This window comes from Oryctolagus cuniculus, chromosome 6 (genome assembly GCF_051225735.1).
Source record: "Oryctolagus cuniculus isolate XC-2025 breed Fujian yellow rabbit chromosome 6, ASM5122573v1, whole genome shotgun sequence".
Taxonomy (NCBI): Eukaryota; Metazoa; Chordata; class Mammalia; order Lagomorpha; family Leporidae; genus Oryctolagus; species Oryctolagus cuniculus.
In genome coordinates, this window is record NC_142872.1 from 18,662,713 (window position 1) to 18,687,800 (window position 25,088).

The 25,088-nt window shown below is 47.1% G+C and overlaps 1 protein-coding gene across 2 annotated transcripts in view; it reads right to left on the minus strand.

Annotated features, from left to right (window-relative positions):
- Positions 1-292: 292 nt before the first annotated feature.
- The window catches only part of FBN2 (fibrillin 2), a 236,114-nt gene continuing 211,318 nt past the window's right edge, over positions 293-25,088 (minus strand). The window contains exons 56-66 of one of the 2 annotated variants that reach the window (XR_016235341.1): positions 22,942-23,067; positions 20,145-20,351; positions 19,030-19,155; positions 17,071-17,193; positions 15,693-15,809; positions 14,329-14,457; positions 10,966-11,085; positions 4,845-5,076; positions 3,631-3,802; positions 1,627-2,159; positions 293-580 (exon numbers count right to left, since the gene is read on the minus strand). Coding sequence is in view for 1 of the 2 variants with exons in the window: in XM_002710087.6 (XP_002710133.2) it covers positions 1,785-2,159; positions 3,631-3,802; positions 4,845-5,076; positions 10,966-11,085; positions 14,329-14,457; positions 15,693-15,809; positions 17,071-17,193; positions 19,030-19,155; positions 20,145-20,351; positions 22,942-23,067 (1,727 nt within the window). In the remaining variant the exon portion in view is untranslated. Of the gene's footprint in view, positions 2,160-3,630; positions 3,803-4,844; positions 5,077-10,965; positions 11,086-14,328; positions 14,458-15,692; positions 15,810-17,070; positions 17,194-19,029; positions 19,156-20,144; positions 20,352-22,941; positions 23,068-25,088 lie in introns of both variants that reach the window. The other variant, XM_002710087.6, reaches the window with a different exon arrangement.

Here is a 25,088-nt window from a genome sequence, read left to right on the forward strand (position 1 = left end):
GGACGGCATTCAGCGTGTCCCTGCGGGTCAAGTGGATAGAGTCTTCGCGGTGCCCAGGAAGCAGAAGGGGCCAGCGAAGCCCCTGGGTCAGGTGTTGCGTTAGGAGGCACTTGAAATTGCAGCCATCAGCTCAGCACTCCCGCGCACTCCGACAATGTTCCTTTATTCGCCCGTGCACACGCCTGGTTCTGTCTGGAGCTGTAACACAGTTCCCTGCGAGCAAATCCCAGCCTCTCCCAGACAGGGAGGAGGTGGGCGGGGAGCAGTTTCATGAAACTCTCAGCCAGCGGACTACCCCAAAATAAGCTTTATTGCAAGAAAAGTGTCATATTTGATACAAAGACCTACAAAAACAGACAAAACCAAAAACTGTAAGTTTTTCCTCATAAACACTTGATTACAAATTTACACTGTTTTCCTTTTTTTTTTTTCAGTTATTAAAGGAAACCAAAAAACCCCCAAATGCTGGATATAACTGGCTAATCTTTGGTTGGCACAGGTGTGAGAGAACGGCCGAGCGTCGGCGTGCGCTTCGGCCACTTCACAAGCGCGGCTTGGTCGCTGGTCCCGGGGACGGGGTCTTGGGTTGAGAACACAGAGACACACTCTTGTTAGCACCACCTGGTACAATCTCGTTTTAAATGACTAAGGCAAACTAAACATCAATTCATTGTACAAACATCTCTCATACACAATAGGCTATGATAAAACGAGGCTTATGGTGTATAACTACAGTATTAATGAAAATTCTAAAAAAAAAAAACCTTAAAAACAACAACAACAACAACAACATATATTCCTTGGCTGCACTGCATGATTCGCTTGCACGTACATATGGCAATCTTGAAACAGCGTGAACATCATAAATGCACCATGAATCTAGACAGCACCAAACACTACAGAACGCCCGGCTCCTGGTCAGAGGAGTGGCGGTTCTTCAGCTGCCTGCGGTCCCACAAGTACGCGGCGCACTGGGTAGGAATGAGGTGTCGTGGGTAGCACGTGGGCTTCCTTGAGGTCACCGGAAGGAAATACAGTACAGTTTGGCCTGCAACGCTCACGGTCTCCCTAGCAGTCAGGGTATTTTGCTACAGCGATGCCTTCACCTTGGCTCGCCTGGCCTGGCGGCCCTGGGCCTGTGCCATGTGCACAGCTTCGCCTGGCTTCGCAGTCACCAGTCGCACGCCGGGCAGAGCCCCACAGGAAACATCATCTCTGCCGGCTATGGAATTTTTTTTTCTTTTTTTTGTAAAAAAGCACCTCTAGGAAGAAATAGCTCAAATTTATAAATCTAAAGAAAAACAAGTGAGTTTCCCTTTTTTGTTTACATAGCTTGTTCATTTCTCCATATATTACTGCATTAAAAATAAATAAACATCTATATTTTTTTAATTAGCGACTATAGCAAAATACCCAAAGTGTTACAGACTGCTAACAGGAAAAAAAAAAGCTCACATTATTTATTTATTTATTTTTTTGTGCATTTAGTGCCATATGCTGCTCTCTTGGACATTTAGCTTTTTTTTTAATTTTTAAAAAATATATTTTAAAATGAAGTTATATATATATATTTAAAAAAAATACAGTAACCACGGTTTGCCTTGGTACTCAAATCTTTGGCCACACCGGAGTCTACGCGATCCCCTCCCCGCGAGGGTCAGCGCTCCGCAGTCTGCGACACGGCAGGGAGGACGCAAGCGAGCGGAGACCCCGGCCCCAGTCCGGTCTCCTCAGCCGCAGTCGCCCCGGCGCGCATGCGCACGCGCACGCGCACGGCTCAGTCCTCAGTCGAGCTGGATCCGCAGGCGCATGCGCAGAGCCGCGCCCAGCTCCCCCAGGAGGTAGTCGTCCTCGTTGCTCCGCGCCAGCTTGCGGAGCTCCGCCTTCTTGTAGACGGGCACGCTGGCGATCTCCAGCGTGTAGGTGCCGGGCGCCAGCCGCCCGCGCGCCGGGTGCAGGTAGCTGAGGCCGTTCCTGCGGTGGATGCGGAAGGCGCCCGCCGCGTTGCCCTGGGCGATGACGTAGCGCACGTGGTCGTTGAGGGGCTCGATGGCCGGCAGGAGCTCCAGGAGGTGCTCCTTGGCGCCCAGGCCGGACGCGTTGAGCTTCATGTGCACGGGGCTGTCCATGGCCACGCTGTCCAGGCTGACGGGCGGGTCCTGCAGGGAGACACGAAGAGCGCGGGCAGTGCGCGCCCAGGCGGCGCAGGCGTCCCGAGCTCGGGGGCAGGCTTGTCAGTTTAGGAATCGTGTAAGAAAATCGTATTTTATTGATCTGGTGGCGTCGCAATGAGCAGAGCTGCCGCTGTGTCCAACAGCGGGGTCTAGACCCCCGGCAGGGGCATCGCGCCCCCCAGGCCCGGGGCTGGGCGTCCCTGAGGGGCGAGCGGGCTTGCGCCGGCTCCAGGTGAGGGCCGTGCGCCGGGCCCTGTGCAGGAGGGGGCCATGTTTCCAAGCCCACGTGGCCCAGCCGGTCAGCTGCTGAGGACATCTCTCAGTCAGAGCTGACCGAGGACTGGGGTCCGTAACGGCCGCCCACAGACAGACGCCGCCGGGCACTGTCCTGTCAGACTGCACTGCAGGCCTCTTCTCGTCCCCTTCACGGGCCAAGAAGTCCAAGCCAAGGAAGCTGGGTGCCCCGCTCTCGTACAGGGAGTGGGTGGGAAGGCCAGGGACCGCACTGGGAGCCAGGCAGGTGGTGCCAGGCCAGTCGGCTCCCCACTTTCTTAGAAACACCAGTAATGTCCGGCCGGCGCTGTGGCACAGCGGGTTAAAGCCCCAGCCTGCAGTGTTGGCATCCCATATGGGTGCTGGTTCTAGTCCCGGCTGCTCCACTTCCGATCCAGCTCTCTGCTATGGCCCAAGTCCTTGGGCCCCTGCACCCACATGGGAGACCGAGAGGAAGCTCCTGGCTTCGGATCAGCGCGGCTCTGACCGTTGGGGTCATTTGGGGAATGAACCAGCGGAATGGAAGACCTCTCTCTCTCTGGCGCTACCTCTCTGTAACTCTGTCTTTCAAATAAATAGAATAATTCTTAAAAAAAAAAAAAAAACAGTAATGCGAGGATAAGATTTTTGTGACAATAACTGTAATAAATAACTTGCAGAATGCAGAGACCTAGCTGGCTTATCTACTGAAAACTAAGATCTATGATGTGTGTGTACAAAACAAAGACATGGATATCTTTTGAAATAGTTTTGTTTATGTTAATCATTTCAAAACAATTATTTCCTAGATGAACATCTTACACCCTTCTTGTGCAAATCAAAACCTAAAACTAAAGGAAGTGATCTGAAGTCGTGAATTTTTTTTTAGTAACTATATAAATGGTTTTGTATGTTGACAGGAAATGATATGATCCAATAGAATAAGGTGCGAGTTAACAGCTCACAGAAAAGCAGGTAAGTGGTTCTTAAACATATAGACATGGCCTCAGGCTTCAAGTCGTGAGCCTGTAAGTCCTTCCCCTCAGGCTTTGTGTGTTTGGGCTAATAATTCATTTACCTGTCCTGACCACATTTGGTTCATTGTTCATCCATTAAATTCCAGGCCAGGCTGGCCTGCACTGTAATGGCATGAAGGGCACCGTCTAGGGGACCGCGCGTGGGGAGCAGAGCGAGATTTACTCACAGCTGTCGCTTCCGGCTCCTGGACGCTTCTCTTCCGCCGGCCGTCTTTCTTGGGGTAGCCGTTGATCTTGCACTCGTAGCATGCTTCCGGGGACAGCGCGTTTTCCTCGTCCACCTCCGTATCCAGTGACAGGTACTGCCCTTTGTTAAACCCCATTCCTGAGACACAGTGGCTGTTTACAAGGGCAGAGTACTGTTAGACTTTCTCACGGATACTGACCACCACTTTCCAGTGGCAAAGCAAAGACTTTTCAACGTAAACTCTTGAGATCATCACCATAAAATCTACTACTTTTCCCCTAACAACTGATACGTGAGATTCTCCCTTAACTCTGCAAGATCAGTCTCTGAGGGGGAACCCGAGGTTTCCCACATTTCCAGTCCTCACTGGAACGGAGTGTGTGGGTAACTCTGCTGAGGAGGAGGCCAGAGGGAATGCCGAGGGAAGTTTTGTTGCTTTGGGAACCTGAAGCCTCTGTTTGCTTCTGGCAGGGAAGCTTCCTGCTTTAGCAATGAGATTTTGGAAGCCATATTTTGGTGAGTGAAAGGTCAACCCAGTGGCTCTGTCCAGTCCTTGTCTAGACCGAGGCGTTTCTCTTCAGCACTATGATACACAATGCTGGACCGACTGTCCATGCTCCTCAGCATCGGCCTCACTACCCTGCACCCCGACTGCCCCCTCCACTTCCCATCCTTTGTGGTACTGCGCTTTACTGCCTTGATGGAAGGGTGCATGGGGCCAGTGCCGAGCGAGGCTGCACCAACACTGGCACGCTCCTGTGTCTGTGTAATCTGAAAACCCAGTGAGCAAGTGAGGAAGACAAATTCCTTCCACAGGGACTGAGGGGCCGGCACCTGCGAAGTTTGTACAAGAATATAAGGTGAGACCACTTCTGCCTCCACCTCACAGCCCAGGCATCTGTGGCAACATGGGAGCTGCATTTTAAGCATCTGCTGGTCTCTGGCCTTGGGTCAGACTGAATCATTCAGGCTGCTTTGAAAGGCAATGGTTTACGCTTGTATACAAGTCCAGTCTCAGGCTCACTGCAAAAGTGGTAGCTATGCCATGACAGTCTGTGCCTGCCTGGTGCTTACTCTTGTCTCCAAAGAGCCTGGATCAACACGGTTGCCAGGTGGCCTGGATTCTGAATGGGAGTAACAGCTGCCCTGTGCAACGACGCTTTCCTGTTCGTGGAGGTTGGTGGGTTGTCTTACCCCTGGCCCACTCTGTAGTATCCAGGCGGGCAGCCACAGAGGTAGCCTCCTTCTGTGTTGGAGCAGCCGTAATTGCATGGGTTCTTGGAGGATGAACACTCATTCACATCATGGCAGGCACTGGAGAACTGGTCGAAAGAGAAGCCGGAGGGGCAGGTGCACTTGTAACTTCCCAGAGTGTTGTAGCAGGATGCAGAGCCGCAAGCACTGGGATTGGAGCACTCGTTCTCATCTGTCAAAGCAATGCCAGAGGCACTTAGACTGCAAAGGGGCCACAGCCTGAAACACAGCTGCAGGGGCTGAGTACCTGTGACTGCATGAGGGAGATAACCCTAGGACCCTAGCACTTCCTTTTTTAATTAAAGAAAAGTTTTCATTTCTTTTTTTATTTGAAAAGCATACAGACAGAGAAAAACATACCTGTCTGCTGGTTCACTCCCCAAATGCCCACAACAGCCAGGGCTATGCCAGGCTGAAGTCAGGAGACTCCCACATGGGTGGCAGAAAACCAGGCACTCAAGACATCACCTGCTACCTCCCAGAATGCTGGATCGGATGTGAGCAGGGGGACCCAAATAGGTCCTCCACCCAACAGGGGACATATGTGTCTCAAGTGGTATCCTAACCCCTGAGCTAAATGCCCAACCTGGTGTCAATTTTTTTCTTTTACTCTGATGGTTGATTTACAAAATCTGAAACAGAAAATCTCACTAAATTGTGGCTTTAAAAACAACCTTGCTTTGCCCTTTGATTTGGACTATGTTTCTGAATAGGTAGTCAGCCCTTAGGGACAAATACGCACACTTTGCTTTTTCTGTTCTTAATAGAAGGTCCCTTCAAAAGCCAGTATCAAGCAAATCCAGAGAGAGAGAGAGGGAGGGAGGGAGGGAGGGAGGGAGAGAGGGAGGGAGGGAGATGGCGGGGGGGGGGAGGGAGGGAGGGAGGGAGGGAGGGAGATGGCAAGGGGAGGGAGGCATGGGAAACGACTGCTGTTGGGTCTGGGACTTCTTTTTGGGGTACTGAGAATATTCTGGAATTAACACTGTTGATGCTGGAACACCTATGTGAGAATACACTAAAAGCCACTTAACTGTGTACTGTATGGTATGTGAATTATATCACAATTTAAAAGGCCTGTATCTCTGTTTGTACCCATTCCTCCAGTAGTTCCCAGAATCTTCATTGTAGAGGCCAAGAAAGCATATAAAAATTTAAACACTTTACATGTAAACACCAGAAATAAAAGCCACAAACTAAGATCAAGTGCACTAACAGCCGAAGAGTGAAAGGCTCAATGAGGATGCCACACTTCCACGGCTGGACGTGGGATGACGATGGGTTCTTGTTCCAGATGCTCTTATCATTTTTACCAATGCAAAGCCTGCTTGTGCTTTTAGCTTTGAAGACCGCTATTCACTCTGAACTGCTGGCTGACACAGAGCATGTGGCTTGATTGCTGTGGCCTTGAGTACAATCCAGACTTCACCCTGGGCATGGCTCATGCCGGCTCTGGAGGATTCCTTCCGTCTCCTGACGCCATCTGGAGTGCAGAGAGTCTGTTCCCTTCGAACAGGACAGCCCATGTGGGGAAACAGATCACGTGCGGTGGGTACGCACAGGAGCACTATGGCAGGGGGGAGGGAAGCACAGATCTGCAGTAGCTGAGGGAGATGATGGGAGATGCAGATGGTGTCTCAGGGAAGAGGCAGCCCAGACAGGAAACTGAACAACATTAAGGATGGGACAGAGGTTACGGAAAGGGGAGATGCTATTAGGTTTGCTTTGGTATCATGGTTATGCTGTCAGAATTAAATGGGACAGCTGCGTATAGGATTCACAATTGCTGAATAGAGAATATACTGGGATAATCTAATATGTGAACATTCTTAGCCTTGATTACACAGGGCCGAAAGTATATAAGTAAACTCCCAGTTACCTGGCTACACATGACATAAATGGAACTGCTCTTTAGTCTGTATACACAGACAACTTCAAGTTCTGCTACAAAGGCCCCTCTGCTTTCAACATCACATCTCACATTCAGATGCGTATTCCTCTTCCAGCAGGGGACCCAAATTACATTATAATTTAATAAAATGATCCTGCCTCGAATACAGTATTAGACATCGTGCTAGATAGAAAAATTAGCAGCAAATAAATGACCTGAATAAACTGCATTTGAACATACCATTTAACAAGACTATTTTAAGACTTAGTATTTTTGGAATTACCACAGTCTCCATATTTATATGCTTTGGAATCACCATAATGTACTTCATATTTGTTTGCTATAAGTGTGTATCAGGGTTAAAATTTTGTAGAATTACACATGTTCCTGCTTGAGAGACACTTTTAACTGACTCAAGTCTCACTAAGCTATGCTAGAGTTACTTCAGAAAGGCTATAGAAGGAGGAGGAATTCAGTCTGGTGGTTAAGGTGCCTGCGATTCCAAATCAGAGTACTTGGGGTCTGACACCCAGTCTGGCTCCTGGCTCCAGCTTCCTGCTGATGCAGACCCTGGGAGGCAGTGAGGATGGTTCAAGTTAACTGGGTTTCTGCCACCCATGCAGAAGACCTGGATTGAGTTTCCTACTCCTGGCTTCAGCCTGGCTCATATCTGACCATTGTGGCCATTTTGGGAAATGAATCAGAAGATGGTAGCCACTTCTTTCTTTCTCTGGTTCTAATAAATGGAAAAAAAAAGGCAACAGGAGTAGCGGGAAGTTACTGGTCGTAAGCAACAGATGCTTTCTATACTAAGACATAATTTTCTTCACATGCAACTGTTAATGAGATGTGCACAAGTGCAGTTTTGGATAGTTTTTTTTTCTAAAGATTCATTTTATTTATTTGCAAGAGTTAGAGAGAGAGGTAGAGATGGAGAGAGAGGTCTTCCATCTACTGATTCACTCCCCAGATGGCTGCAACGGGTGGACGTGCACTGATCCGAGGCCAGGAGCCAGGAGCTTCCTCTAGGTCTCCCATGCGGGTGCAGAGGCCCAAGGACTTGAACCATTTTCTACTGCTTTCCCAGGTCATAGAAGAGAGCTGGATTGGAAGAGGAGCAGCCGGGACTAGAACTGGTGCCCCTATGGGATGCTGGCACTGCAGGCAGAGGCTTTACCTGCCACACCACAGTGCCAGCCCCTTGAATAGCTTTGATACCTGCAGACAGCCATCGATACACTGGAATGCTGTAAACTCTCTATGGTCACTGGCTGGAAATTTCTTAAAGTAAATTTGAACGGAAACCTTTGAGTTTCATTCTTTGAAAGAACTTTTGGCTTTCTTCCATTGGTGGTAGTGTTAATACCACTGTTGGCTTACAATTTTATCTGCACACAGTATCTGATGCCCTGCCGGTTCTGACAGTTACCCTAGAATCATCTTCCTGAAATACTTGTGTATACCCCCCGCCACCATCACCCATATAAATGACTGAAGATATTCACACCAGTAGTGACAGATAAGACTGCTGTGGCCTTTCGATTTCCATTTTGCCATACTTCTGGCTCTTTGGCTAACTCGTTGCTTGCATTACATTCTGATGGCTCTTCCCTTCTATTTTTGCCAAATATTTGAGTTAAAATTCCAGCTGTGTCATGTGGATTCAGGGCAGGAAGGTCAGCAGTTTTCTTACGACAACAGCTGGACTCCTCAACTGTACAGAAGAATCTAGAGGTCCCTGCTCAGTCTACCCAGGACCTGCTGCTTGGAGGCACCCTCTTTAGAAGAGCACTGCTGGTCTAGATTTCTGCTCAGGTGTTCAGAGCTTTGCACTCACCTTTGAAGCCACTTCCCCCTCTACCTTCATGATCTCTCCCCATCAGGAAGCACCCAGGCTTCTGGGGGGCTCCAGTGTGAGCTGCACTCCTCAGGGAGTCTGCCCTGCCTAGGTGCCCATGACAAGATGGTATCCAGGGGCCCAGGGTGATGGTAAGTCAGGGCTCTGCAGCCAGGCGCTCAAGAGAAACTGTGCAGTGACGTCTCTGCTGCAGGTTTACAGGCAGAGACCACTGGAAACACAAAACCTTGAGAACGAGCTGATCCTGCCTGCGTGTCCCCATTTCCACTTCGTCTTTAAAAACAACAATTCTATTTAAACAGAAAGGATGTTTTTGCCTTAAGTTCCACAGAATCAACAAAGTTGTTCGTGAAAAAAAGTGGTGTGCCTGATATATATATATTTTTTTAATTTGACAGGAAGAGTTAGACAGTGAGAGAGAGAGAGAGAGAGACAGAGAAAGGTCTTCCTTCCATTGGTTCACCCCCCAAATGGCCGCTACAGCTGGCGTGCTGCACCGATCCGAAGCCAGGAGCCAGGTGCTTCCTCCTGGTCTCCCATGCGGGTTCAGGAGCCCAAGCACCTGGGCCATTCTCCACTGCCCTCCTGGGCATCAGTAGAGAGCTGGACTGGAAGAGGAGCGGCCGGGACTAGAACCCGGCTCCCATATGGGATGCTGGCGCCGCAGGCAGAGGATTAACCAAGTGAGCCACAGCGCCGGCCCCAAGCCTGATATTTTGTGAATGCTGCCATATAATCCGATTGTTTCTATACTGTTTTAACAGCTATCTAAAAACACACTGACCTCTGTATTCTAAGGAGAGTCCCTACTTGCCTTGTTTTATGAATCAATAAATCAGGCCATATGGAGTTTTGCAACTCTTTTTTTCTATAAACAGGAAAAGAAGGGAATGATATTTATCAACCTATTTTGACTAAAATTAAAACAATGATTAAATTTTTGAAACTACTTTGAGGGTGTAACTGATGGCTCCAACTGTCTTAGAACTCAGTCTTCGGGGCCGGTACCGCGGCTCACTAGGCTAATCCTCCACCTGTGTATTTGGGGTGACCTGGCAGAAGGTCTCGGTGTAGTCACCACGTTCCCAGAACGAGTTTTCCCTCCTCCGAAGTCTCGCTCGACTTTCTTCTCGACCCACCACGGCCGTTAGAGATTTCCTTTGAGAAGGCCATGGAGGACAAGGTCAGAGTGACTAGTGGATCACCGCAGTCCCAGCTGTGAGTGATGTGCGGAGGGATCTATGTGACTGCAGAGGACCAGGAAGCAGCGCGCCCTCTCCCCGTGGGCATGCAGCTCCGCTTCCCCTCGGCAACGCCAGACTCCGAGGTCAAAAGGTGCAGAGTGACGTGGCCGTGAAGTGCATTCACGTGTGACAAGGAAATGTGGCATGGGCTGAGCAGGTCAGCTGGCTGGTCAACTAGAGAGGAATGTTCTCCTGGATCTACCATCCCTTAAAAGGAGACTCTCCACGATAACTATCAGTGTAAGGAATGGAGCATGAGTGGGATGTCTTTTATTTTATAAACACTTTTGTCTGGAGTTGCCCGCGCCATCTGCTCTAAGTAGGTGCTTGTTCTACCTTAAATGAACCTCCCATTGTGCATGCAGCCGATGTGGCAGGGGCACAGCGGGCCATCCTCCCGAAGCTGATGTGGATGCCTGCAGAACTCCAAACCTAAGGATATCAAGTTACTAATAAAAAGCAGCTGACCCTGGCAAACAAAGATGATTCCTGATACCATCTTCATAGAGTTAAAATTATAGGTAGTAAAAATGTAAAATGGTGAAAGCCTTAGTTGAGTTCTTATCCTTTTTTTTTTTAAGTTTTATTTTAAAGGCAGAGAGGAGAGAGGGAGAGAGCGAGGAGAGGGAGGAGAGGAAGAAAGGGGAATTGGGGGAGAGAGGGAGAGAGAGAGAATCTTCCAATCCTGGTTCACTCCACATGAGGCAGCAATAGCTGTGTCTGGGCCAGGACAAACCCAGGAGCCTAGAACTCCATCCTGTTCCCCAGTGTGAATGGCAGAAGCCCAAGTACTTGAGCCATCCTCTGCTCCTTTTGCAGGCTCCTTAGCAGAGAACTAGACAGAGACTGAGGAACCAGGACTTGAACCAGTGCTCGTCTGGGATGCATCGGCCCCATGTTCTCACCTTAGCAGCATTTCAAATGTGCAGGTCTTCAAGCATTCACGAGTATAGACAGAATGAAACTGAATCCTCACATAGGAATGCTAGGCACTGGTTTCTAAGTCCCAGGATTCTCACTGAATGGCTGACACTTGCAGAGGGGAAGGCAGGTGCCGTGCACGGTACTCACCCACACACTGGTTCCACTGGTAGTGCTGGATGTATCCTTGAGGGCAGCCGCACCTGTAGCCTCCCAGGATGTTCTGGCAGCCATGCTGGCACCTGTGGTTTCCATCACACTCGTCCACATCTGCAAGAACAACGCCAGCAGCATCTTCACGTCCCGTCTCCTGCACGCCCCATGGATGATGACAAGCGCCACCCGGGCTAACTTGTGTCAGAAGAACAAGCAAGGCCAGGCACACACGGACGCCACAATGTCCTTGTCCAAGGCACACGGCTATTAGTCAGCAGTGTGCAAAGAGCGGTTTTGAGATAAGAAACCACCTCATTCTTCTGCTCTGCGCCAGACCACGGCACGCCAATGCTCTGAGTAACATCGTAATTTCAGCAAATCAACCATAGCAACCACAAATGTCGTGCATTTTGGACTGATTAACTGCATATGGTACAATTTATGCTGTTAAAAATATGTATGCATTCATACTTGTATTACATATTCCGGTAGATTAAAAAATGATTCACATGTAGTCCTCATCGTGGGGATCATACAAGCACTTACAGAGATACCTAAAAAGTATAATTGTTTTGGAAGTGAAAATTTTTATTGCCATTCATGATTAATTAGATGCAAATTCCTTTAAGTATGTGAGTATGCTATTTTTAGATGAGATGTGGTATTATGATACATATGGAATAATTTCTTTGCTCATATATGCAAACTCTTTTGGAATGACAACTGAGGCTTTGAAATGTACCCATAAAGAGTAAAATAAAATTGGCACGTCTGATGTGTGTGTAACAAATTTACATGGATAATTAATAAATGGTATCTTATGTGGATGGTCACGAACTGCACTCACGTGGCAAGCAGCTGTAGGTTCAGAATATTCTCATTGTCAAAAAGATTTCAAGTATAAAATATCAAAATGGAAATTTTTTAAAATAAAAAGTCACTTGGCTGAAAATGAGATATTTATGAAAGTCCTTTGATTCTTAGAAACATCACATTAGATTTTTGAATATATTTCAAGAATTCAAAATTACATATTTCTGAGAAGAATTTCAAAACAATCACTAGGGGCAGGTGTGTGGCCTAGCAGCTGAGCCGCTGGTTGGGATGCCCGTATTTCATACCACAGTACCCGGGTCGAGTCCCAGCTCTGTTCCCCTCTCCTGCCACTGCAAACCCGAAGTGGCAGCAGGTGATGGTTCAAGTAATCCGGTTCCTGTCAGCACCCTGGGAGATGAAGTTGAGTTCTGCCTCTCAGCTTCAGGATGCAGCTCAGCCCAGGGCCGTTTCAGGCAACTGGGAGTAAACCAGTGGATGGGAACTCTCTTCATCTATCTCTCTTGATGACTTTCTGCCTCTCAAATACAATATAAAAATAAAATGACTAAAATCAATAAAAACATACACTGCACGACCACAGAAAAATGTAGACAGGATGTACACTGTTTAGTGATGTTGGACGCCGAGTATTTTATGAGGGATACCAACCTTAGTACATTTGTCTTGTACAGTAGCACTTGCACTGTGCGTACTGATGACCTATATGGCATTTAAAATCTTTTTTTAAAATTTATTTATATAAAGTGAACATATTTCATGTATTTCATTTATATACTATTAAGGGGGCCGGCACTGTGGCACAGTGGGTTAAAGCCCTGGCCTGAAGTGCCGGCATCCCATATGGGTGCTGGATCTAGTCCTGGCTGCTCCTCTTCTGATCCAGCTCTCTGCTGTGGCCTGGGAGAGCAGTAGAAGATGGCCCAAGTCCTTGGGCCTCTGCACCCTGGTGGGAGACCCAGAAGCATCTCCTGGCTCCTGGCTTCAGATTGGTTGCAGCTCCGGCCATTGTGGCCATTTGGGGAGTGAACCAACAGATGGAAGACCTCTCTGTCTCTACCTCTCTCTGTAACTCTTTCAAATAAATAAATCTTAAAAATTAGAACATATAAAGATACTTACACCACCCTACTTTCCCTTCCTCCCAGTGTCCATCGTCCTTCCTCTCTTATTTCTCTTTTATCGTTTGCAATGGCATATTTTAAATTTACTTTACATTCACAAGTTTAATCCTCCAGTACATAAAGGATTCAATGAGTAGTAAGTAAAAAACCACTGTTCCTCAAGGGCTTAGACAGGCACAGTAGATGTCAGCTGCACTTTCTACTCTTCTTTAGTACTCTCTGTGTTAGTTACCATAAATCAGAAAACATAAGCTGTTTGTCCTTTGGGGCCTGGCTTATCTCACTAAGCATAATGGTCTCCAGTTGCACACACTTTCTTGTGAAACACAGGATTCTGTTCTTTTCTGTGGCTGAGTGGTAGTCCATCATGTACATACACCGCATTTTCTTTAGTTCATGCACATCTGAGTTGACCGCCCCACATGCCAGTTTACTGACTGCAGGAAGATTCTTATCTTGCTCTTGGTGAAATGTGCCCTTCGACTTTACAGGAAATACTTGCAGCAGGGCAGAGTGTACAGGAGAAGCCTATGGCACAAAAGTGACTGGGGCAGCAGTCTCAGCCCATGGGTCACAGAAATGGCCCTTGGTGTCCCTAAAGAGTGCACTGTGCTTCTCCAGTTCTCTGCAGTGGTAGCTTCTCTTTTGACACAACATTGGCACATTCAACAAAAGCCCAATTATTGTTTTTGTCTAGCATGCTCACACTACTATAAACCACATTAGGCAGAGATTTTTTTTTCCATTCATTTATTTCTCAGCTCAAACATGAGTCTGGTTATTTTAAAAAAAGCTACTTTGGTTCTCTGAAAAATCAATTTGTCATCGTGGTATTTGTGTTTCATCGCCTTTAAGTCTTCCCCTGCTCTCGAGGGGCCGGCACTGTGGTGAAGTGGGTAAAGCCGCTGCCTGCAGTGCCTGCATCCCATATGGGCACTGGTTCGAGTCCCAGCTGCCCCACTTCTGATCCAGCTCTCTGCTATGGCCTGGGAAAGCAGTAGAGGATGGCCCAAGTCCAAGTGGGAGACCTGGAAGAAACTCCTGGCTCCTGGCTGTGGATTGGAAGAGCTCTGGCCGTTGCGGCCAACGGGGAGTGAAACCAGTGCATGGAAGGTCTCTCTCTCTCTCTCTCTCTCTGCCTCTCCTTCTCTGTCTGTGTAACTCTGCCTTTCAAATAAATAAATCTTTTAAAAAAAGTTTTCCTCTGCTCTCGAAATGGTATGTGGAGATTTATGAATAAAAACCAATTGCTAGGCATTATTTTGTCAACCACTCTTCCTTTTTTTTTTTTTTTTTTACTATTTTAAAATGATTTCAACTTCTCACTTGGTGGCTGGAAAGTTAAAAAATAAAAGCCTAGTTCACTGTTACTAGATGACAGTTTTCCGAGCAGACTCACCTTCACAGTTGAGTCCAGTGGCATCGAGAGAGAACCCTCTCTGGCACTCACAGCTGAAACTTCCAGGGGTGTTCTGACAGATGCCCTTGGCCCCGCACAGTGACGGCTGAGACCCACACTCGTTGTTGTCTGCCAAAGCACCGAGAGGGAAGGGTCAAGCTTTCCAATCACTACAACACTTAGCTTTTACTCCGTGAAGGAGTAAGTCACATAAGAAAGCCCAAGTTTCATGATGTGAAACCAGAATTTTAGGGAAGAGTATGTCACAATTCATGACAATACTAAAAGCAAAAGTGGTCAGAAGAAGATTAATTTCCTAGAAGTTAGAAATTATTTATGGGGGGGGCAGTGCTGTGGCGCAGTGGGTTAAAGCCCTGGCAAGCACCACTGGCATCCCATATGGGTGCTGGTTTGAGTCCCAGCTGCTCCACTTCCAATCCAGCTCCCTGCTAGTGCACTTGGCAAAGCAGTAGAAGATGGCTCAAGTCTTTGGGCCCCTGCACCCACGTGGGAGACCCGGAAGAAGCTCCTGGCTCTTGGCTTCAGACTGGCACAGTTCTGGCCATTGTGGCCATTTGGTGAGTGAAACAGTGGATGGAAGACCTCTATCTCTCTCTGTCTCTACCTCTCTCTGTAACTCTTTCAAACAAATAAAATAAATCTTAAAAAGAAGAAAAAAAGAAATTATGTATAGGGGCTGGTGCTGTGGTGTAGTAGGCTAAGCCTCTACCTGTGGTGCCAGCATCCCATAAGGGCACTGGCTGCTCGCTCCTCTTCTGACTGAGCTCTCTGCTGCAGCCTGGGAAAGCAGTAGAAGATGGTCCAAGTCCTTGGGCCCCTGCACCTGATGGGAGACCTGGAAGAAGCTCCTGGCTTCAGATTAGCCCAGCTCTGGCTGTTCTGGCCATTTGCGGAGTGAACCAGTGCATGGAGAACCTTTCTCTCTGTCTCTCCCTCTCTATGTCTGTAACTCTATCTCTCGCAATAAATAAATAAATAAATAAATACATAAATAAAATGAATCATAAAAAATTACGTCTACCTTGGGGTGACTGAGGCATGGTTTTAGGTTAATGCAGACTCAAAGCTGCTTGTGTGCCTTTATGCATCTCAGGGAGCCTCTCACTCTATTTCACCCGAGCGCCAGAGCTGCGCTTAGAATGCAGTCTAAAGACACTGCTTGAAAAGTGCCAAATGCGCAAAGAGGGAGACGGTTCTTGGGCAAAACACTGTGCCACCAGCAACTTCTTCAGAGCACCAAGTCGCAAGCTGTTGTTTCTAAATGTAGGGACAGACACACTATTCTAGCTGTCGTCTCAAACACAATGTGACTCATCTCCCAAGAGCTGTCCTTCCGGCCTTACCAATACAAGCCGTGTGGTGCTGTGTGAAGCCAGGCGGACATTTACAGGTGAAGCCTCCCAGGGTGTTGACGCAGAGGAACTGGCAGTTGTGTTGCTTGGTCTGACATTCATCAAGGTCTGCAAGGACAGAGAAGCCACTGCAAGTGGGAGCCGAGTTACGTGGCGCCGCGTCCCTGCTCAGGAAGCCACAGGAGGCGTGCGTGCCCCAGCGGCACAGCGAGGACCACAGCTCTGCCGGGATCACTGTGGGATCTGCTGGCGTGTGGCAGAGGTTCTTTTTGCATATTTAAGTGGCACAGACACTATGGCTGCTAATGATACGATGGCTACGGCGATACACAACATGTTTTCTCAAAATGAGAAATGGAATGACAAAATTTGGTAGCTTCTATGAATTATTCTCAAACTTCATATCCACAGCCTGTAATCACTGTACTTAACACAGTTCAGTACATGGCTGGTCATTTATTCCTATTAAAGGAGGGATTAAATAAAAATAAAACAGAATCTGGAAATTGGTGAAGAAGATCCTAACACAAACAGCAAATGAGACCTAAATGAAACCAACATCATTAGCAAAGGAATTAAAAATACATCATCTATAACCCTAGTCATGAACAGTAGTATTATCTGGACTCTCCAAACAGAATCAAATTTTAATTCGGTTAGAATGAACTTGGGAAAATACATTCAAGATAAATTTGCCACATAGCCTGCAGACAGGACTAGTTCACTATTTTACAGCTTAAACAATACTTTGGTTGCACTCAAACAATGCACAAAGTTAATTCAACCCACGGCTGCCCCTCAAGCAAGTCTAAGATAACAGCTGTGCTTCCTGTTATTTTATGTTGTGAAATGTCTTAAGAATAAAACCACACTTTATGACAAATAATCTATATAGGTTTTCTCAGTCCATTAATTTCATATTGACCAAGTTTCCTATAAAATCAAATTTTATATAATGAGTACAGCACTAAAACTATCTCAATGTGTGTGTTTGACTTTATACACAATTACTTTCAATTCTAAGCAAAAAATGTAAATTTATTCATTCACTTTTCTGCAGCAGACAGGTCATAAAGATGACTTACAGAAATGAAATCTTAGGCAACAAAAACAAAAATCTGAATTCCTGATTTGTTTCTCTCTCCTCTTCTTGCTTGGTTTTGCTTTCTTCTAATCTTTAAGAAGAGAACTCTGCTAATGTGGGTTTAAGTTCTCTCTGCCTCATACCAGGGGTCCCTCAGGGCAGGTGTTCAGAATAATGTAACGGCCACTGGAAGGACCCATCCTGGTGATGGCGAAGCAGCAGGCAGAGTCCCCGGTTACCGAGGGCAGACAGACCGAGGTCACGAGGGCCGGGGCCCTGCCTCACCTCTGCACGTCTTGCCGTCCTCCTGCAGAACGTAGCCCCGCGGGCAGGAACACTGGTAGCTGCCCTCCGTGTTCTTGCAGATGAAGTTGCACGGCTTCGGGGACTGGGAGCATTCATCGAGGTCTGTGTGAAGGAGACGGGAGATTAACTTCCTGCTTAAAGGAAACAAGTGGCCTCTTCCCACCTCCATTCTTCTCGCCTCCCCTCTGCAACGTAAAAGGGAGCAGAAGCAGAGGCAGAGGAGGCACAGCACCAGTTTCTCTAAAGCAATACAACCGGTTTACTTTGCACGTCCACCTAGGGGTCTTGGACGAGAAATGTCACCATCCGGGTCCTAAAGGGATCCACCAGGTTTTTTAGAGTGATGCACAGGCCGGCACCGCGGCTCACTAGGCTAATCCTCCACCTTGCGGCGCCGGCACACCGGGTTCTAGTCTTGGTCAGGGCGCCGGATTCTGTCTCGGTTGTCCCTCTTCCAGGCCAGCTCTCTGCTGTGGCCAGGGAGTGCAGTGGAGGATGGCCCAAGTGCTTGGGCCCTGCACCCCATGGGAGACCAGGAAAAGCACCTGGCTCCTGCCTTCCGATCGGCGCAGTGCGCCGGCCGCAGTGCGCCGGCTGCGGCGGCCGTTGGGGGGGTGAACCAACGGCAAAGGAAGACCTTTCTCTCTGTCTCTCTCTCTCTCACTGTCCACTATGCCTGTCAAAAAAAAAAAAAAAAAAAAAGATAGAGTGATGCACTCTGGTTTACAGCTTGAGAATCATAAGGAATGTTTCTCTTTTTCTGACACATGGGTAAGGCAGGATTTCTCCAGCTGATAATCCCCTAAGCAGCATGTGTAGTCACGGAGCACACTGGCCATCTTCCACTTGTACTCCAGAGCCAGTCCTCACCCTGCCTGTGAGCCCAGGGGGCCAACCTCCAGAGACTCCACCACTGGGCCCTCGTGCCCTCTGTCCTCTGCTCCCTGGCCCTCACTGCCTCCACTCCCTCCCTGAGAGGGGCTCAGGCTGGCTGGGCCACTGCTCATGGGTCAGTGCTCTCCTCAAGACAGCACTCTGAGCTTCTAGGTGCCAGTCACTTCTTCCTCTTTGCTTCTGGACCAGGGGGTGGCACAGCCCCAGTGCCCAGCATTGTCCTCACCGGAACAAGCCACCTGCTTCCTGGTAAGACCCTGACAGCCCACCGTCCCTGCCTCCTGCACAGAACTGAGAGAGCTGAAAGCTCAACGTTAGCAGTCTCTTTTTCTAAGGCTCACGTCCTTGTGTTTCTACCATGTGAGTCGGATGCTCACAAAGTCGGTTTGGTTTGCTTTTTCTTAACCTTTTTATGCCAGATGTGCTTGTTATTGGAACAGGTCACTTAAGGGAACAGCAGGTGAGCTGATGCAACGTGAAAGAGAGATTTATTTTTTTCTTTAATGAACACTAAGCTGAGTACTCTGGGCAGAGTCAATAAAGGCGAAGCTGTCCCCTGCCCCCTCCCCTCCTCTACCCCTCGGGCCCCTGCAACTGCCATGGAGTGGTGTCGGTGAGACAACACAAAGCCAGGGAGATAAAGCTGAGAAACACAAAGATTCAGCACTGAGACCACGTGGTCCCCGGCAATGTGGGACACTGCTTCGCTGGTCTACGTCATGCAGAAAGACGGGGATGAGGAGCAAGCACCTGTCTATACGTACAAACTCACAGTAGCAGCCCCGCTCCTTCCTCACAGGGACTGCATGCAGCTGTGCACATGCAGTTTAAATTACAACACAAGATGCTGGAAGTCTATTTCTGTGATTTTTATATGTCCCTGATGGGAGAGACTCTTTTTGCTGAACCGAAAGGGGAGGCACTGTGTGACTGGCCACCACACGGTGGAGAGGAGTTGCATCACCTTCCCAAGATGAACATCCCCAAGCTCTGTAACCGAGTGAACCGCAGGGAGCGCCCGGGCCTACTGGTGCCTGGCCTCACCTACGCAGGAGGTTCCGCTAATGTCTGTGGTGTAGCCAGCCTTGCAGAAGCATCGGAAGGAGCCCATGGTGTTGATGCACTGGCCGTTGGTGCAGAGGTTTGGCATCACCTTGCATTCATCAATATCTGTGGGCCAGAAACAAAACAAACCAAACCCAAATAAACAAAAGTTCACATATACGCAGGGTGAACCTGGATAGAAATGGCGACAAACAAATGGACTGAGATGATTAACCACCAGCAGCAGACATTCACGTGGCGCTAGGGCACACTTCACCACTCAGCGGAGTGGCAACACGGACAGGGAAGCCGCAGTGAGATGATGGGGCGGAGAGACAGGTAAAGGAAATCCACCCAGGTAGGTAGGACTACTCCTTTTGCAATTTGCGTCTGAATTATTTCCATGGGATCTAGAATGCTACCTTGTATGAAGTGCAACTAGCTTGGAATTCCCCACAGAGTTGGCCTCAAATTCACCTTCTCATTTTACCCTTAAGAAGCTCTTTTTTTAGCAAAATTATCACACATGGTGTGGTATCAGTGGAGGAAATGTCAATTTTCAGAATGCTGGTATATGAATGGATTGTACGAGAAAACGGAAACCACGATACAGTGCGGGGACTTGCTAGTCTGTGAACGTGCTGCAAGCAGAATGACGTTTCTGCACACACTCAGAATCCGCAGTGTGTATTTACACAAGGCAAGCAGTCTCAGGTTCCACATGCAGCCTCTGGGGTCAGACACACAGGTCCCACCCCTGCGCCCACCCCGTGAACAGGGTGTGATCTTGGAAACTTGACCTCTTGTTGCCTTAGCCTGGACATTCAATCTCCTCATCTGTGAAAATGGGGTCAATAAATTCTGTCTTTTAAGTGTGAAATGAAGATTAAATGCTTTAGAATGTCTAAAACATCAGCAGAAAACTCTGTACTCTCCCTCCATACTGTGAACATACATACACAGATCTACACACCTACATGTATGTAAGCACACACACAATGCAGCACTGTAGCTATTGCTACTCCTGCATCATCTTCCCCCTACTTTTCCTCCACACTGACCTGAGAGAGTGAAATCCCGACAGGCAATAAGCGTGGGTTGCCTGCACTCCTTACCTCTCCCATCAGTGGTATACCCCGGACCGTGAGGACAGATCTTTTTGTACTGGGCAGTCGCGGGGAGCGGGCAGAGCTCGCACTGGTGGCCCCAGCCTCGCCCGCCGTCGCAGCAGCATTCCGACTTGGTGACCAGGTTGCGGCTGCTGGACGCCATCTGGCACATGGTCTGCAGCACCTCGGCGAAGCACAGGCCCTGCCGGTTGTCTGAAACGGCCAAGGGAAAAGAAGCCACGTCACGGAGCCCACACTGCCTTAGCTTGGTTTTCAAACCAAGCAGGGCAATCGCTGCTTTCTTCCTAGGCAGTAATGCTTTGAAAAGACAAGAGCTCTTTCGCAGGAACAGTCAGGCTGTGAAGACGGCTTTGTGGGCAGTGAGGTTCCCAGAGAGCACCTTCACTGTAGGCAGAGGTATTACATTTGACAAGAAGTGACCCCGTGCGTTAGCTGTACATTTTCTCCAAATGACCATACCCGGAGAGTGCAAATGAAAGGAAAATAGAGTTAAATTATTTTCTTCTACACACGAAAATGAGTACCAGGTTTTATTTTTGAAAGCAAATTCTAAACTATGTTATGAGCTTGGTACTTATTCAGTCTAACTTCTGTTTTCTGCATCTAAAAGACTGTTTAAATATTTGGGCTGAGTAGATTTTTTTTTACTATAAATATGAGGGTTTCTCTATAAACAGGCAAAAAAAATTCTTTAACATAAGCCATCCTAATGAAACTGCTAATAATATGAACTGAAAACCACATTTTCTATGTAGGCTATCCTTTCCATTTCCTAAAAAGACTGTTAATAATGATCTAGATTGAAAGCAACCACATTATTTTCTTAATTAAAAACTTTGGAGGGGGCTGGCACTTTTTCACAGCGGGTTAAAGCCCTGGCCTGAAGCGCCAGCATTCCATAAGGGCACCAGTTCAAGACCCGGCTTCTCCACTTCCAATCCAGCTCTCTACTATGGCCTGGGAAACCAGTAGAAGATGGCCCAGGTCCTTGGGCCCCTGCACCTGCATGGGAGGCCTGGAAGAAGCTCCTGGCTCCTGGCTTCAGATGGGTGCAGCTCTGGCAGTTGTAGCCATCTGGGGAGTGAATCAGCGGATGGAAGACCTCTCTCTCTGTCTCTACCTCTCTTTGTAATTCTTTCAAATAAATAAAATGTGCAATTTCAGACATGTTCAAGCTGACTTACCTCAAACGGTAGAGTTAGAAATATACCAGGGGATTCCAATTCAATCCCATCAAGGTGGCATGTACCAATGCCATCTCACTAGTCCCAGTGATCAATTTCTGTTCACAGTTGATCATAATGATAGGACTAAGAACCAAAGGGATCACATAAACAAGAATAGTGTCTGCAAATACTAGCTGATGGAATAAAAAAGGGAGAGAATGATCCAACATGGGAAGTGAGATACACAGCAGACCCATAGAATGGCAGATGTCCTAAATAGCACTCTGGCCTCAGAATCAGCCCTTAAGGCATGTGGATCCGGCTGAAAAGCCCATGAGAGTATTTCATGCATGGAAAGCCAAGACACTCTGGGAAAAAAAAAAAAAAAACCTAAATGAAAGATCTCTGTGAGTGACATCCCAGTGGAAAGAACGGGTCATCAAAGAAGGAGGTACCTTTCTCTGAAGGGAGGAGAGAACTTCCACTTTGACCATGGCCTTGTCTAAATATGATCAGAGTCAGTGAACTCAGGAGGCTTCCATAGCCTTGGCAGCTCATGACAAGAGCCTAGGGTGATTACTGATGCCATAAACAAGAATGTCAATTTGTTAAGTCAACAGGAGTCACTGTGCACTTACTCCTCATGTAGGATCTTTGTCCTTAGTGTGCTGTACATTGAGATTTAATGCTATAACTAGTACTCAAACAGTATTTTTCACTTTATGTTTCTGTGTGGGAGCAAACTGTTGAAATCTTTACTTAATGTATGCTAAACTTATCTTCTGTATATAAAGAGAATTGAAAATGAATCTTGATGTGAATGGAAGGGGAGAGGGAGTGGGAAAGGGGAGGGTAGTGGGTGGGAGGGACGGTATGTGGGGGAAGCCATTGTAATCCAAAAATCGTACTTTGGAAATTTATATTCATTAAATAAAAGTTAAAAAAATAAAAAAAAAAACAAAAAAATTTTTTGGAGGATTTGAAGCATTTATATTATTCTGAGAAAAATGTGATATAGTCGACTAATGCTCTCGTTATGTCAAACCAAGTGATGGGTCAAATAGTTCAGTGCTCTTATTTCTCTTGGTTTGCCTTAAAATCTATCACATCATACTTTTCAAACCTGCCACAATTAATTCCCATGGTTCACAATGCATGAGCTCCAGCATTACACAATACATTCCACAAGAAAAGATTTTGTAAAACATTTTCTGTATCACAGTATAACAATGAACCTGCATTGCATTTTCAAAGTGTGGCATTTACATAGCATTAACATCAGTCAGGCTTACCTCACATCACAAATATTTTCTTTTGACATTAGATCATCCTTTGATGTAAGTTTCACTAAAGTCACATTTTCCATAGAGCTTAATGAATCTTACTCTTGGAAAGACTTTTAAGGTTGTTATTGACATTACGCACAGATATGCACACAACACACACAAGGACAGATGGGTCATTTTCAGAGATGTGCGCCTCTAGGAAGAGGCATGTGGCTTACGCAGATGGGGAGCTCTGTTTAGCAGACAAGAATCGACGTGGAGCACTTCTGTGATGATATCGTAAAACAATGCTTTATTTACCAAGTAAAATATACCCAGACATCAACTTACCAAGGCATTCAGTGCCCGAGGAGCTTGACTGGAATCCTTCATTACACTCGCACCTGTAACTTCCGATGATATTAATGCAACGTCCGTTTTCACAGATTCCTGGCTTGGTCCTGCATTCATTCTCATCTTCATAAAAACAACGAACATAGGTCAATGAGCAGACTATACAATTATAATTTATAAACTATCTTCTAGTATTCGACATCTTATTAAAAGTCTCTTCATCAAAATATTAATAATTGGGGCTGGCGCTGTGGCACAGTGGATAAAGGTACTGCCTGCAGTGCTGGCATCCCATATGGGCGGTGGTTCAAGGCTCAGCTGCTCCACTTCTGATCCAGCTCTCTGCTATGGCTTGGGAAAGCAGTAGAAGATAGCCCAAGTCCTTGGGCCCCTGCACCCATGTGGGAGACCTGGAAGAAGCTCCTGGCTCCTGGCTTCAGATCAGTGCAGCTCTGGCTGTTGTGGCCACCTGAGTAGTGAAGCAGTGGATGAAAGACCCCTCTCTCTCTCTGTCTACCTCTTCTTTCTCTGTGTAACTCTGACTTTCAAATAAATAAATAAATCTTTAAATAATATCAATAACATGAGATTAAACATTTGTGAATATTAATTGATTTTTTAGTGTTATCTGACTTTCCCAGGTCTGTCCTTTCCTAGGGTAGGTTTTATTCCTCCCCTTTCCGGGGCCAGAGAAGATATTTAGTACAAAGCTAGGAAACTGGCCTACCGAACAAAAAGACTTGGCTCAAGACACTGCCCAGAGAGAGCAAGAGGACGTCAGTTCAGGTGACGGGAGAGAAAGGCTGCGGGCAAGGCAGGTGGTACGCCTAAGAACCCGCAGTGAGTAAGGTGAATGCCACCCAGGCAGGGACAAAATCCTGGGAACACTGGTCTGGGAGGGCAGTGAGCAGGAGAGAGAGTTTAGGTAGTACTGCTCTTTTGGCTGATGATAAACAAAACTCTAAGAATCAAACTTTTATTACAATTTTTTTGTGTATCATCCTTTTTTGTGTATCAATTTTGCTTGACTGTTTTTGAATCCACGTTAGCTGCATAAGAGTTCATGACGGCTCTATGTTTTCCGTAATCTGCTCCTTCTATCTGTACAATTTTCAATGCCTAAGCCTTCAGTTTACTGACACTTGTTTTCAATGTGCTTTCTTTTTATTATGTTTACTGTGAATATTTTATCGCAGTCCTTTATTTTCAACCTATCTCATGTTTTGATTTAGGATGGATTTCTAAACAATTTCTGAAAACACATCTATCTTCACCAGCCATGCTGATCTAGTGAAGTCTGTCAGGGTTACTGACATGTGTGGATCCTTATTTGCCATTTTATGTTGTTTTTTTATTTATTTTTTTAAGATCTATTTATTTATTTGAAAGTCAGAGTTACACAGAGAGAGAAGCAGAGAGAGAGAGAGAGAGAGAGAGAGAGGTCTTCCATCCACTGGTTCACTCCCCAATTAGCTGCAACGGCTGGAGCTGCGCCAATCCAAAGCCAGGAGCCAGGAGCTTCTTCCAGGTCTCCCACTTGAGTGCAGGTGCCCAAGGACTTGGGCCATCTTCCACTGCTTTCCCAGGCCAAAGCAGAGAGCTGGATCAGAAGTGGAGCAGCCGGGTCTCAAACTGGCGCCCATATGGGATGTCACTGCTTCAGGCCAGGGTGTTAACCTGCTGTGCCACAACACCAGCCCCCATTTTATGTTGTTTTATATTTACTGTGCTGCTGCTCCCTTCTCTCAACATTTGTTAGATCAGCCTAGCCTCCTGGGCACTGCCCTTAGTCCCAGCTTACATTTGGAAGTTGTTGGGTACCCTTTTTCAGCCTCCTACAGATTTTTGACCACTCTGCATCCGTATTAGAGTACGTTAGCTTTCATTTTCCTGCTTCATCTCTCTGTGATCTCCCTTCTAGTGTTCATACCCAGTCCCATGGTTCGTATTACAAAGTACTTATTAGCCAGCACGTGTCTCTGGCTCATAAATACTCCCGTCCACTTGAAGCTGCCATGTGGAAAGCTCAGATCACACATGCAAAACTTAGCAAGGTCCAAACAGGACTGTTGTTCTTCTACGCCCCCTTCACCCCCCTGAAATCTGCTTCTTCCAGTCTTTTCCATGTCAGGCAGCGGTAGCAT